This window comes from Salvia hispanica, chromosome 5 (assembly GCF_023119035.1).
Source record: "Salvia hispanica cultivar TCC Black 2014 chromosome 5, UniMelb_Shisp_WGS_1.0, whole genome shotgun sequence".
Lineage (NCBI taxonomy): Eukaryota > Viridiplantae > Streptophyta > Magnoliopsida > Lamiales > Lamiaceae > Salvia > Salvia hispanica.
The window spans coordinates 6,043,208-6,058,056 of NC_062969.1; the positions used below are offsets into that span (position 1 = coordinate 6,043,208).

Consider the following 14,849-nt stretch of genomic DNA (forward strand, 5'->3'; position numbering starts at 1 on the left):
ACCATCGATACATTTTGCAACTAGATCAGAGACTATTAATGTACTTCCTCCGTCCCAAGGAAGATGATCCATTTCTTGGGCGGCACAGGATTTTATTCAAATTTATTTTGTGCGTTGAGAGGAGAGAGTAAAGTAAGAGAGAGAGAGAATAAAATAGAGATAAAGGTGTTTCTATTTTAAGTAATGGGTCATCTTAATTGGGACAAACTATAAAGGAAAGTGAGTCATCTTTAATGAGACGGAGGGAGTACTGCACTCTTAAAGTAAAACATTAATAGATTAAGTCATTAAGTGCGAGTAGAAAATTGATTAATTAATGAAGCTTAACTTTCAAATTGTTTGCCATGATGATCAGATGTGATTATTCGTACCCAGCTTCGAAATTATCCCCACAAATATAAAACAAAATACTTTTCTTTTTCAGTGGATAGCAAAAAGGAGATTTGACAATGGAGATTTAACCTTGCTCTCTATGATTAAAACTGATAAATCACTACACTCTCTCTATCCATTATTAAGAGCATCCGCAATGGACGGCTAGCGATCGGCTAGTCGATTCTTCGCGCTGGCCGGTCGGCTAGCCGAATCATTGTAGGCGGCCAGCGGTAAACCGGTCAGCCGATCGGCGTGGGCTGGCCGATTGGTGGGCGCTGGCCGATGCGCTAGCCGATCGGCTAGCCGCCATTGTAACTTCCCGATCGGCCAGCGATCGGCCAGCGCCGATTTTTGTTTTGTTTTGTTTATTTTTTTACAAACCTATATAAACGCGATTTTCGTTTCATTTTCATTTGCACCACTTGTTTTAACGAGTTTTCTCTCTCTAACTTTCTGTACAAGAGCATCATCGCGCGATGAGTAACGCGGGTGGTAGCGGTGGTGGTAGTGGTGGGGATGCTGAGGAGTACGAACGGAGGATGAACGAGGCTATGAATGCCTACATGAACCGCGAGATGGAGCGGTACATGCGTATGGTGGAACAGCCAGGCGATACCTCGCCCTCCATGAGTTGTCCACCACCGAGCAGTGATTGATCGGGATCACGTAGATGCACATCAGCGGCTGTACGACGACTACTTTTCAGAGAACCCGCGGTTTCCCGCCAACATGTTCCGGCGGCATTTTAGAATGCGCAGGGAGTTGTTTATGCGCATCGTTGGGGCATTGGAGCGTCAATATCTGTGTTTCCGCTTCGGGCACGATGCGGCTGGCAGACCCGGCCACACCCCTATCCAAAAGTGCACGGCGGCAATCAGGCGGTTGGCTACGGAGGCGCGGCGAGACATGTGGGATGAGTACCTCCACATCGGTGAGTCGTCGGCCACGAAATGTCGAAGGAGTTACGTGGGGGCGTGATCGGCATTTTCGGTGAGCCAGTACCTTCGAAGCCCTACTCCCGAAGATTGTCGGAATTTCATGCAGATGCACGGGGAGAAGCATGGGTTCCCCGGGATGTTAGGCAGCATAGATTGTATGCATTGGGAGTGGAAGAACTGTCCGACTGCCTGGAAGGGGGCCTACACGACCGGCTACAAGTCAAAGAACCCCACGATAATCCTCGAGGCCGTAGCTGATTACGGCTGTGGATCTGGCATGCGTATTTTGGGGTAGCCGGGTCGAACAACGACCTCAACGTCCCGAACTCGTCTCCCCTCTTCAACGAGAAGTGTCAGGGCGTCGGTCCAGCCGTCTCATTTGTGGCCAACGGCAACCGGCATGATATGGGCTACTACTTGGCGGATGGGATATACCCTCGGTGGCCGGTCTTTGTGAAAACAATCCGACAAACAAGTGATGAAAAGAAGGCCTACTTTGCGCAACGACAGGGAGTCGGCGCGCAAGGACGTGGAGCGCGCATTTGGTGTGCTCCGGTCTCGATGGGCGGCAATTAAGGGTCCAACGCGTTTGTGGGATGTCGGATGCGTTTCCCAGATAATGTACGCCTGCATTATCCTTCACAACATGATTGTCGAAGACGAAGGCGTACAAGCGACTAGTTGGGTCGGTGATGATGAAGCCGGTCCAAGCCACGGAACGGCCACCCCTAGTGTACGACGTGGGGTACCTCTCTATGGAGTCGGCCGCCTTCAGGAATTTGCCAACATGCGCCAAGTGGATGTTCATATTCAACTCCAAAAGGATATAATTGAAGAGTTGTGGGCACGGAGGATTGCACGACGATAGTTTTTTTTCTTTATTATGCATGTAATTTTTTTTTATCTATGTAACTTTTTTAAATGCAATTAATGAATTTTCCCGTATATGTGTCGTAAATTTAATTCCGTATTTTAATCGTAATTTTAATTCCGTAAATGTAGTATATTTTGAATTATTTTTATTGCGGCTGGCCTATAGGTGGCCTAAATCTGATTTTGGCAGGTGGATTTTTTAGTGTTGCTGACGTGGCAGGGGAGAGAATGGCTGGCCTAAGCACCATTGCGGATGCTCTAATGGTAGTTATTTTTTTCAATTTAGATTTGTTCAAATTAGTTTCATTGCTTTTTAGTGTTTTAATATTGATTTTTTATAAGATTAGAATTTAAATATATAAACAAATGTATATAAGAAATAATGTTATGCTACATATCTTGTGTGAGTATATCCATAAGCATCAATCTCGTTTAATCTATAGTTAGAATAATTTTTTTTATATATATAATTAGTTTGATTCTAATACATTATAAAATATTTAAAAAATCAAAGAAGTATATAATTTATTGTTTTTTATTCATTTTTATCAAGTGCATTATAGAAAAAAAAACACATTGATCTTTTATTTTAATTAATTTATAGGATTAACAATGTAGCATAACATTGTTATATGGAGTACATTACATATTACATTTCAAAATATAAATATTTCCAATATCTTAAATGAATGAATCATAAGTCTTATTGAACATTTCTCAAGAGATTCAAATCTCATTTCAAGGTACTTCCTCCGTTCCATAGTAATGGAGGCAAAACTTTTCAGCATGAAGATTAAGAAAAATTGTGTTAGGTGAGTTAAGTAAAGAGAGAATAAAGTGGAAAATGAAAAAGGTAGAGAGATGAAGAAGAAAGAAAAAAGTAAGAGAGGGTAAAGTAGGTGTGGAAAAATGTGTTGACTTTTACTAAAAAGGGAAATGACTCTATTACTATGGAACGGACAGAAATGAAAAAATGCCCCTATATTATTATGAAACAGAGGGAGTATTAGTCAAGCAAAAAGTTAGTATATTTAAAACACATTACATTAATATGGTGTATCAATTAATCGATCATCTTTCTTCCACATACATTTTTCAATTAAATCACCCGAATCACACATTTGTCTCATGCACCAAGCACCATACATCTCACTTTGTCTATTCATGAAAATACATAAATATATACTCATGATACTGTATTAGCTTTCGTAATAGTATATGGATATATAATTAATAATACTACGTTGGATAAAATAATCATCTTCAGTGGTGGTTTCACGTGTCAATTTTTATATTTTTGGTCACGGAATTAAATGATTGTATTGGTGAACGTGAAAAGACTTTGTAATAAAACAAGAATGTCAAAATTGGGAATGATATGTCCATGTTCTTCCACTCTTTGCTCAATTCAGTAATTGATAAAGTAAAAACCAAAAATGATGCTTGAGAAATGCACCAATTTATATAGTAGGAGTAGTGTTTATTTTCATTTTAATAGAATGTCAACGTCCAACTCTATTGCATTTTTTTTATAGCAATAGACAATAAATCGTTCACACAATAGTATGTGAAATTGCCAATTTCGTCCATCCACGAGAATTTGCCCATTTTTCTATTTTATGTACTCCCACTTACTATATTTTATTCTTTCATTTCAATTTATTTACAACAAAACAAAAATTATTTGACACACTTTTTTACACGAGATCATTTATCCACTTACCACAATAGAATTTGACGTTGACCACATGTTTTTCTTAAAATTGTCACTGCTTAAATATTATCCATATCCGCCTAAACATATTCCAATCATCAGTAATTAGGATATTATGTACATGTAGTACAATTTATGCACATTTATTTTTTTTTCTCCAAAAAAATTAATATGCATAGTGACAAGGTATAGAGTTTTTTAATTTCAATTTTTTTTCCTTTCATTTTGATTCGTTCTCACTTCTCACTTTATAAAATTTTATTCGCCATAAAATATGCATCACAAATTAAAGGCTTAATTGAATTTATAATTTTGATATAAAAATCAACTCCAAAGGAATCATAATATTACTGTATTACTTAAAATTAAAAATACTAATCTATCCCTCGTCAACTTGTGCTTTCGAATAAAATCCATTTTACTATTGTTGTATTTTTATTTATTTTCAAAGTAATTGCATCCCGCATGAGGTAAGTACTTAGATAAATAAGTCCAAAACTTATGGGAAATTGGAAATGAAAATCTTTGTTGGAGTGCGTTTATTCTTCTATACCAATTCCCATTGGTTGGAACTTGGAATTGATTCTGCAACCAAACAAGGCATAAATCCAATTTGTGAGGGTAAAATTGTAAAGAAGAAAGGTACTATTCTGTGCCTTTCCTCTTTTTAACCACACCACATCTTTTATTTAAATATTAATAGTATTTCTCTTTAGGCCACTAGTAGGTATTTATTGTCATATCATACACTACCACTTTTCCCCTACTTGATTTCTTTTTTATTAAATAATTAAACATTAATTTAATACAATTATTACTATAGCTTAATATGTCTATATATTACTTCCCTTTCTTGCTAAAAGGGGAGGTGATCTTAATTCTGTATGTAAAATTTGGTGATAGATGCATTCAAATTTGAATCTAACTTCATAAGTGATAAAGTGAATTACTTTTATTTCTTTGAGCGAAAGGCTTAATTTTCTTAGTCACGCATTATTATTTTTTCATAATTGGAGAAGGAAAGTGTGGATCCGGGTGAGAGGGTCCTAACTTTATTAGTAAAAATATACATTTTGGTGTTTTATTTTCTTTTTAAATAGGAGTGATATATATTCTCAAATAACATTATCATTTAATATACTCGAATAGTTTAAATTTTATGAATGCAGGCCATTTGTTCATGTTTTTTTGCAGGTGGAAGTGGACAACATAGTTGCATGTTTGTTGAAATGAAAAGAACTTAGTTAGTAGGAGTACTAAGTTGGTTGGATTTGTTGTTCTCCAACTCAAGAAGTTTGTGTGATACGAAAAATACAACTGTTGTTGGTGAGTTAATCAATTTTTGCGTTCCTATACATAATTAACGTAATCTTTTATATTTGACAATCTACGATTTTGTTTTTACATAGATTCCTATTTCCAGGAAAAGATTTCCAATTGTATTTGGAAAGAGCTCAAAAGGATAAGGCCCTAGTTTAACTAAATCAGGCCCATGTCAACTATTTTTATTACATACTATTATTTTGTCGGGTTATCATAATAATGGTAGTATATTAAAATTTCCAAAAAAATGAAATAAAAATAGGAAAATTGTGGGCATCAAATAAATTCCAAACAATGATTTTAGCTTGTAACCACAATACAATTTACAAAGAATGGTTCCGAATTAGAGAGAGAATATGCCAAAAAGGAGTGATAATAAATTGCATAATTTGGTCAATAATTGTGAATTGTAAAATGAAATGAGTGGATGATGAGTGTGTAGGTCTAGCTAGCAATACCTCAATTCTATGTTAGTGGTAAAAATTTGTGTTAATGCGGTTTATTTTATGCTTAATTTCGAGGTGTATGATATGATTCGGGTTAAGTCAAGTTTAGGTGTTATAATAATTGTCCAGTCGCATCTCATGAACATGAAGTTTTAATTTAATTATGAAAATAATAGTATATATCCAACCACATTTTATTTAATTTAGATGTGAAAAATCCTTTTCCAAGGCCATCAACTAGGTTGTCATTTAATTTTTTGTGAAATTCTTCACACTATACATATATGTACTTTTTATTTTTCTAATAAATAATTATTATCGTTATTATTACTATAACATGTACTATCATCATAATAAAAAAAACTAGGTTGTCAGCATATTTTAAAACTCTAATTATACAATCTTGACAAATAAAATTAAGGTACTCTTTTTGGAACAAACATGCTAAAGGCTTCAAGTCATAGGACAAAGTGAAAAGCCATAATTAGTATACTACATATTTCAAATTTAGTACACATTAGGGAATGTATAATTATAACTCAGCAAAGTCCAGACAATTATTATTGAAGTGTAGCAAAGGTTTGACCCACTATTTTCTTTTCATTTTCACGCAAAGAATAAAGCCAATAAAGATCAGATTTTTTAAAATCTGCAGATTAAGGAACTTTAGGTGTAAATCTCGCCGAAAGCCTAACATTTTAATTTTATTCAAATCCTAGTATCATTTTTTAGGGAAACCCTACTATCATTTACTCGTATTTGATAACCCTCATTTTGAAAAAATGCAATATATTTTTCTTCTAAAAAAATTACAGCATATTTTATACTTTAGTATAACTTTATTATACTTCAACAGTTCAACTAGTACCCAACTCGACATTTACTAGCATTGACAACCTCATTTACATTTGAAGATAAATACTAGTACTAAAATTTTCCTACTTGATCTAAAACTACATTTCCTACCAAAAAAAAAAAATATAGGAGTACCTCTCAACTTCAGCCTAACCTAAAGAATTGTGCAGTTTCACTCTGTCTCCATGAGCCATAGCCTGCCATCGTCCCGGGATGAGAAAAAGGCCTGAAGCAGATAGAACTCAAGACCTGGAATTAACATTTCAGCAATTCTAATCGCAGGAGTATTTGAGAAGTTGAAGACATACGCATACACATTCACCATTAAAAACTTGAAAGAGTGTCATATACTTGAAATTGGAATGAGTAAACTGTTTTCGTCTGACAATATGTTTACTTGGAAAAACATGGAACTCGGATTTGGCAAACACTAGTTAAACTCACTGTCAGAAGAGTAAGATACTTTGCAAACAAGACGGCAATAAATAAAATTTGGTGGTACGTTTCATAGTTTAGTGAAGATAAGCAATTTGATATTGAAATTCAAACAATATAAACTAATGCAAAGTAGAGATAAGGATGCTATTTGATGGAGTATTAAAATTCGTAGAGTTAAGGATGTATGTTGTGAAGTAGAAGAATATAAACTCATGCAAAGCAGAGGTAGTAGGTTGTACCATAAAAAGCCCCATCTCGTTCAATATTTGACTAATCCTCGTCATTGGATAAGTTGCCATCACTGTCTTGATCATAAATTTGGTATTCTTCGTCATAGGGGTCGTCCTGCATTTCGTTGCCCCCAGCAGAACCAAAGGGAAAACTACCAAAAAGATCTTGTAGATAGTCCTTTGAGATATTATCGTTTTCTATATCTGAATGAAGTATAGGATACCGCAGATCAGGTCTGACAAGAGTAAGTTTATGTGATTTATCATAAAACATAACTGATAATTTCCAAGAAAACAATTCATGAGAGAGAACATATGAAAATGAAAGCAACAGGGAAGATAGAGGTGATAAGTAAAGAATGTTATCAAGGATACATGTATCAGGAAGGAAGAAGTCCCTATCTGGATCAGCCTGAGAAAGAAAATTGAAGTGTGAGAGAGAGATAAGGATCAATTGAATATTTTATTCGTTGAGGATCTGAGCCAAGTGATTTTTTCACTCACCATATCGAGCACCTCATCTATATCCACATCCTCACCAAGATTTTCATCTTCCATTTCGTCTTCCTCATCATCTTCATCTTCGACTTCAACTTCAACTTCGACTTCATCATTAGTTTCCTTATCTTTAGTTTCTAAAACTTCTGCAACATGGAGATATAAAACCACATTAAAGGAGGACCTAAATGAGCAGTTAGAGATCTAACGCATTAGTTTGGTCACCTATATAAAATTGAACTATATTTCCACAAGAACTACAAGAATGAGAAGCTAATTATTAAATTTCTGATTTTATTTGAACCTTTATCAGCTTCTTTCGCCTTCTTATCCATCATAGTAAGGTGCAGTATCTTCAATCTCTCAAAACGATTAGTAACAGATCTCAACAAGGATTGTGCACCAGTCTCAGGATATACTGACAGAAATCTCAGAGCAACACGTAATCGCAAGATGTCAAGAATCTGTGACGTGAACCAACCTGTTTGCGGCTGCAGAAAATACAATATGTTCAAAATGTACTCAAGCACACTAATATTTTCTCACACACAAAAATATGGCTGATATACAACTGACAACTAAAAACTAATAGAATTACAGACAGAGAGAGAGTAACACACCCCTTCCAGAAAAATTGTGTATAATATTATAATTATAAATAGTGAAGAAAAAAGGAAATGGAAAAGTAAAAAAAAAGGACTGTGTATAAAAAATTAACAACATGCGTAAATTTTCATATGCTGATGTTTTCCTTTAGCGCCTATTAGTAATTCTCATATTTGGTAGATTTGGTATCTGTGGAGGAGATGAAGGTTCTGAGAATTTACAGCAAGAATTTGAATTATGTCTTAGGCATGATGTCCAGTTGGAAGGATAGATGCTTAACTTCAGTACTTACCACGGCAAATTTTTTTACTTATCTTTCTGTTAAAAGTATTATTACAGTGGAATCAGAGGGTTTCTCTAAAGAAGAGTGTGCAATCATGTTCCCTAAGAGAATTATTGATAGAGTAAGCAAACCATACAGTGCAGATTTCATGACTGGCAGGTTTTCTGATTTCTTGTTGAATATAGTCATCATCGAGTTCAAAGAATTGCAACAAAATTTGTGCTTTACGAGGGAAAACTCGAAAATCGCAAATATCCTTCCACCTGCACTTCAATCTGCTCAAGAAAGACAGCAAGAGAAGCATATTAGACCTGATTCTCCAAGAATCATCAAGTTGCAATGTCTCAATTAACTTATACAGTAAGCAAGATCTAAATGCTTAATGAGTTTAGTTTGTTGCAACGTTACACAGTACTACCACATGATTCCCACCAAGTATGAGAGAGTTTTCTCCAATTTTATATTGGTTGGACAATGGATATACCACATAAATGTTTGTATGGGTTTCTCATGAGCTTTATATTGATTTGAATGGTGCAAATGGCTGATTGCTTGTGAATTTTACTCATGATATATACTGTTCCAAAAGAATAAGAAAGACATACAACAATGTCATTATCATAATCCAATTAGAGAATTTAACACTGCAAAATGCCAAAACCCTTTTTAAGTACTTTTTCTGCAGTATTGATTCCAGCTACCTTAGTTACATTGTGCTTGACACTGAAGGAAATTTATTTCGAATAAAAGTAGGCATCAGAGTAATTAGACACAAGTCATATCAAATTTGTCATTACTTTTAATTTTCAAAAAATTGCAGTAGAGAAATATGAAATTCTCATGAAACATGGCTTCTTATACTCTAATCACCACAATAAAAGACATAAAACTAAGAATTTTAAAGATTATACAGGCCCTTACCCAGACATCAGGTTGGTATCACAATAGTTTCTTATTGGAGGTGGTACTCGAAAGTCTGTCCTCTGGTATCTAATCAAGTAGCAGTAAGTTAGCACACACAAGAGAAAGAAGTTCTAAACATCGATTTCAATTCTTTATCAGCGCCAAAGAGAAGCCTTTACACCTCGAGGATGTAGAAAACACATGTATAACTGTAGAAACTTTTAAGTTTATTTGATTAAGAAACTTACATGCGAGATTCAGGATCCTTGCGGGGATCATATCCTTTTCTTATCCAGAACCGCATGAATGGCCCATTTGAGAAATAATATGCCGTCAGAAAAAGAAGTCTAGAAATCAGAAACAGATCTGGATGAGCAAGTTGAGTCTAGTCAGGGTATTTATACTCAGCTCACATTACAAAACAGTTACTAAAGAAGGCACCTTTTGAGAACTTTCTCATTGACATTCACACCTCGGTCAAGTAAATGTTCAGCTAATGAATGTTTTACCCATACTGGACGTTCTTCAAACAATTCACACACAATTGTCTGCCATTGCCATAGATCTGAATCCCTGGCTATGGATTTTTCCCAATCTACTTTCTTTGGAATCTGTAAGAATGTTAAGTCCAAACAAAAGAAAACACTGCAAAAAGACAGATTACGCAATGCTTTCACTTTCAGTTTGTGATTTTGACAAGAGATTAAGTCTATATTGTTCACCTCCCACTGCAGAGGCACCAGTATCCAAGCTTTTCTCTCCGCTTTTTACATAATATCGCATAAAATTCTCTTTTGTGAAATGAAGCAATGAACATTTTTTAATCTTTGGAAAATAGAGCATGAGATAATTGTGTATGTGACCACAAATACATGAATATATAAGGATATCTTTGATGTTGAAGTCAATGGCAAAACATTGGTCTATCTCCAACTGCACCAAGTGAACGAAAAATATTCAAAATCTCTATAGCTAAGCAGACGTCTTAGAAGATACAGAAAATCAAATCGGTATGCATATACAAAGCAGCAAAGAAGATAATAGGAAGGACTAAATCGAGATGCTAAAAGTAGCATCATATACCATTGCATGGAAATCTTAATATCTTATACAGTCACCATCTGGAAAATTTATGGACACATTTACTTTTCATAATTGATAAGATAGATGATTATGAACTTTTATCCTAATTACAAGGATTCTCCGATTCCTACCCTTTCAATGGGATATGAACCAAGCAAGATTAGCTCAAATGATGGAAATTATCAAGGGCCTTGGATATCCCAAAGTTCCAATCCATCTTAGTAAACAATGTACTCCTACTCTTTTGTCTATATAGGCTATCCTCAAAAGTAAACGGTCCCTAAAAGAGTGAGTTTATCTTAGGAGCATGAGACAACCTTAGGCAAAGGATAGGCAAGAGGATAAAACCTGTGTTTTGATATGGTTTCACTTAGAGACCTAGGACTAGAAGGCATGTAATTCAGCCAATAAATGTCCCAAACTAAGATCAAACCATGATCAGCCTGCTTATGCTTCATGCAACTGTTTTACCATTATCAAGTACTAGTAAACTAATTCAGTGGTACCAACTATTTGATTCAATTCAGAGTTATCTGAAAATTATTAATCCATATGCTATCTGTGAGTACTACATATGTATACCACATCAGAACAGATACCGGCGTAATATAAAAGCTCAAACAACTTATTTCATCCTGAAAAATTAATCTACCTCAGAATGCTTGCGGACAACTGTGTCTTGTTTCTTTGCCAAACTCAGATCACCAGACTGTTTTAATCTGTAGTACAGTCACTTAGATAGAAAATCAAAGAAGCCAACTTTTCATCATTAGAAGCTAGATTATAAACATATGAAGATAGGGTCCGGGATATGACATTTTTAGAATAAAGATAGAATAACATCCAGTTCAGGAAAAATAAAGTCCTAACAAAGCAAAAGAATCTTACAGCATTTTTTGTGGTTTACTCTTCAATGAAAAGAGTGGTGGAACTAAAATCATTAAATCATCCTGATCAACATCCACTGGATCGCCTATTAAAAAGAGTGCAGATAATTGAGACAAGGAAGAGCAACTCCAATTCTATAGAAAAAAAACTCAACATCAAGAATAAAGCTGACCTGATTCAGGTTCCATATCAGCGAAGTTTCTTTTCTTTCTTCGGGTCGCATTGGCATGAACAGCAAGAACATGTTGATAATCTACCATTCCTTCAGAACATAAAATAAAGATGGAATATGAGTAGCATAACCAAAGGAGCATATTATCCATGTCAAATGTGAAATAAGATGATGAATATGAAATAGATCACCATTGAAGTGGTATTCCTCAGATACCCTTGCGACAACATCAGCACAAAGCTGCTCTTGAGGTCCATTGTTTATTTGTGACTTGGCTTCTGATGAATCCAACAAAGATTCACAGTTGAGCTGGGCAATATTTTCTGTAGAGTCAGTTGTCTCGGAAATTAAAATATCTTCATTCCGATGAAGAAGATCTGCTGAGGTACGTCCAAAATGGTTCGTAACATTTTTCGTGTCCTTAAGTTTCTTTTTTGAAAATTTCAACAGGAATTTGGTGCAGGGCCGATGTTCCCCAGAAACTGGATGTGAATATGGATCTTCAGGCCGAAAATACAGCTCTAACTTGGTTGGCTTCTCAGCACGAGCCTGGAAACATAGAGATTACTATTTGAATGCCAACAACAAAATAAAGTCTGTATCGTAGTTAATGTAATCGAAATACTTGAACAGGCAGAGAAAACAATGATTCAACTGCAAAAACCAGCTACCTAGCCATGCCAAAAACTTATCAAGACTTGGATGAAAAACCAAAAGTGGATGAATCACTATGAAAATACAAATATTTAAGAGGCAGGCGCGAAACTTAGATAAGAAGCACAAGAGTTGTGCCGATCAACCTAGCATCATAATTGAGAAACATGTTACTAAAAATTTATGGCCACTCTGGAAGACTTGATTTTAATTCAATGGGAGTGGGATATATTCAATCCTACAGGTGGTATGTTAAAAAATTCTACCATTTTAGCTCAAATTTAGCAGCAAACTTTAGAAAATGTCATCAAAAAAGGAAATTGAAATTTGAACATGCCACTAGACGCCCAAGACAACAATTTATCAACTTTCACCAATGGGATTGAATGACCAACTACAACATTTCGTTTCTGCTCACACTTACATCATGATTTGCAAATGATACACCAATAAGCAAGGAGGTGAATAAATTCCAGCTCAATTTCTTAGTATTTAATTTCAGACAAATGCATAATCAATAAATGTGTAACACAGGCAACAAATGATTTTACTACCAACACATCCCTCAATCAAAAGTCAGCTCAGAGATGCAATTTATCAGTCATACCTTGAGAATCTGTTGCATTCCTCCCAGAGTTTCGATTGCACGATCAACAGAAGAAGGATAACCAGGGTAATGAACTACAAATGCCTCCCTGCGACTGGGTAGGACACCCGAAATCGAACCATCTTCTATAGCCCCCATTTCTATGAAATTAAAATTAAAATCAAAATCAATAAATTAAGTAAGTAGGTGTATGTAAAAACGTTTACCTATAGGATCTAAAAAAAAAGACGTTCCCTTGATACATTGTGTTGTATTAAAACCCAGCTTTATTTTCTCCCGGAGAGAGTTATATTCCTCCATAACAGGAGCTTATAAATATTAAAAAGAATAACTTTATCCCTGAATTCCAACTAAAATTCCTAATAAATTCTCAAAACCTCAGAGCAAACGTAATTCCAGAAACATGAAAACCTCAAAACCTTTATAAGAAGAATCGTTGGTTTAAAACAAATGATGTACCCATATAAGCCCCTCCTCTTCTAAAACAAAACATTCTAGAAGCCGAGAAGGAAGAAATTGAAACCTTTAGAATTTGTGTTAATATGGTTTAGTTTCAGAGCTGGGAAGCATTTTTCTCACTTCATAGACTGTCAGCAGTTTTGCATGTATTGGCTAAAGCGTAGATTGATTATGACTTATGAGTGTATCAACAAATAAACAATTGGCACAAAAAAGAAAAGCTAACCTCGGGTGAATCGCCGCCTTTCTTCTCTCTATGATTCTTTCTGCTCTCTCTCTCTCTCTCGCGGCCGTCGGCTGTTTGTCGACCGAATGGGGTTTGTATTTTCGCTCGACTTCTTCTCTCTCGCGGCCGTCGGCTGTTCAGCCCCGAAGTCTGACTTGGTCGTTTATTGGGCCGGCTTTGTATTTTTTTTCCTGATCCGGGTTAATGGGCCGGGTTTTGTTTTTTTTTTTTTCTAGCCATATTCCGCCAAACATCAGGGAAAAAGTATTAGTAAGAAATATCTCTAACAAAAACAAATCCTCGTTGCTAATAAATACTAGTATAATATTAAGATGTGATATTAACGTGTGTACGTATCCTTTATGATCAAACTGAACTATCATAAAAAAAAATCATAGAATAATATGATTGATGACGGTTGATATATGGATTTGCATTTATTTAAGTTCTAGTGAACCCATTAGGGTGTCCACTATACATGGCCGGGCCAAGCCACAAAGTGTGGTCAGGCCACAAAATCATGGTCTGGCCACCAATGTCCATGTTTCCCATTATAGTGGACATGGCCAAGCCACAAAAAATTTTATTTTTTCCATTTTATTTATATTTTAATTAAAAACGGGTATATTTATAGAATTTGTGTAGGAAAGAGGTAAAAAAATGTATATACTTATAGAATTTAAAAAAAAAATCAAAAAATATGAAGAGCCGCGGCTCGTGGCCAATACAATAGGAGGGCCACGGCTCCGCCCAAGAGCCGCGGCCCCGCGGCTCGCGGCTCTCCCGTGGCCCGGCCGCGGCTCTCCTGCAGTGGACACTCTTAGTGATTCAATCTATGATTATTCATTATTTATTCCATAATAATTATAAATTGTGGTACCGTATGAAATCAAGATAAAATTGAATCACGAGATTATATCAATAAGATAATAAAAACAACAATTATACTGATATTCAAAGTATAATAGTACTTCATAATAGTAAAACTACTATCGACTGATAGAGAGGAATCGTTCTGTCATATGTGTCCACTAAATCCAAAGTCGAAAATGGCTAGATGGATGCAAAATACTCCTGATTATATAATTTGTTTTTATTTGTATACTTACTAGCGTCACAAATTAGTGTGATTTGAGCTTGGATTAATAATCATTCTGATGCAATTACATATATCAAGTAGTATTATACTGTGGAGTATGGAGTAATATATACTCGTTCAATTAATTTGTCAAACTCTTTATACTAACACAAATTATCATGTTGGTAAACTCATCTTTT

General features: G+C 35.2%; 1 protein-coding gene across 2 annotated transcripts; it reads right to left on the reverse strand.

The window, feature by feature from the left end:
- Window positions 1–6,488: 6,488 nt before the first annotated feature.
- LOC125186271 (general transcription factor 3C polypeptide 5) lies at window positions 6,489–13,722 on the reverse strand. Of its 2 annotated transcripts, none has more exons than XM_048082626.1 (16): window positions 13,572–13,722; window positions 12,887–13,026; window positions 11,817–12,174; window positions 11,626–11,715; window positions 11,454–11,538; window positions 11,218–11,284; window positions 10,373–10,415; window positions 9,924–10,095; window positions 9,731–9,829; window positions 9,501–9,569; window positions 8,716–8,854; window positions 7,995–8,181; window positions 7,697–7,836; window positions 7,568–7,604; window positions 7,202–7,396; window positions 6,489–6,750 (listed from the first exon to the last, which is right to left on the reverse strand). In XM_048082626.1, the coding sequence occupies exons 2-15, from the start codon at window positions 13,022–13,024 to the stop codon at window positions 7,233–7,235; spliced, it is 1,788 nt and encodes a 595-aa protein (XP_047938583.1). In that variant the 5' UTR covers window positions 13,025–13,026; window positions 13,572–13,722; the 3' UTR covers window positions 6,489–6,750; window positions 7,202–7,232. The 2 variants fall into 2 exon arrangements, with proteins under 2 accessions (XP_047938583.1, XP_047938581.1); XM_048082624.1 differs by having other exon boundaries at window positions 6,489–6,773.
- Window positions 13,723–14,849: the final 1,127 nt, after the last annotated feature.

Coding starts and splice junctions, on each gene's coding strand:
- LOC125186271 (XM_048082626.1), bottom strand. CDS start 13,024: ATGGGGGCTATAGAAGATGGTTCGATTTCGGGTGTCCTACCCAGTCGC. Junction 10,416..11,217: donor TTGTCCGCAAGCATTCTGAG/GTAGATTAATTT, acceptor CACTTGGTGCAG/TTGGAGATAGACCAATGTTT. Junction 7,837..7,994: donor GGCGAAAGAAGCTGATAAAG/GTTCAAATAAAA, acceptor TCCATGTTGCAG/AAGTTTTAGAAACTAAAGAT.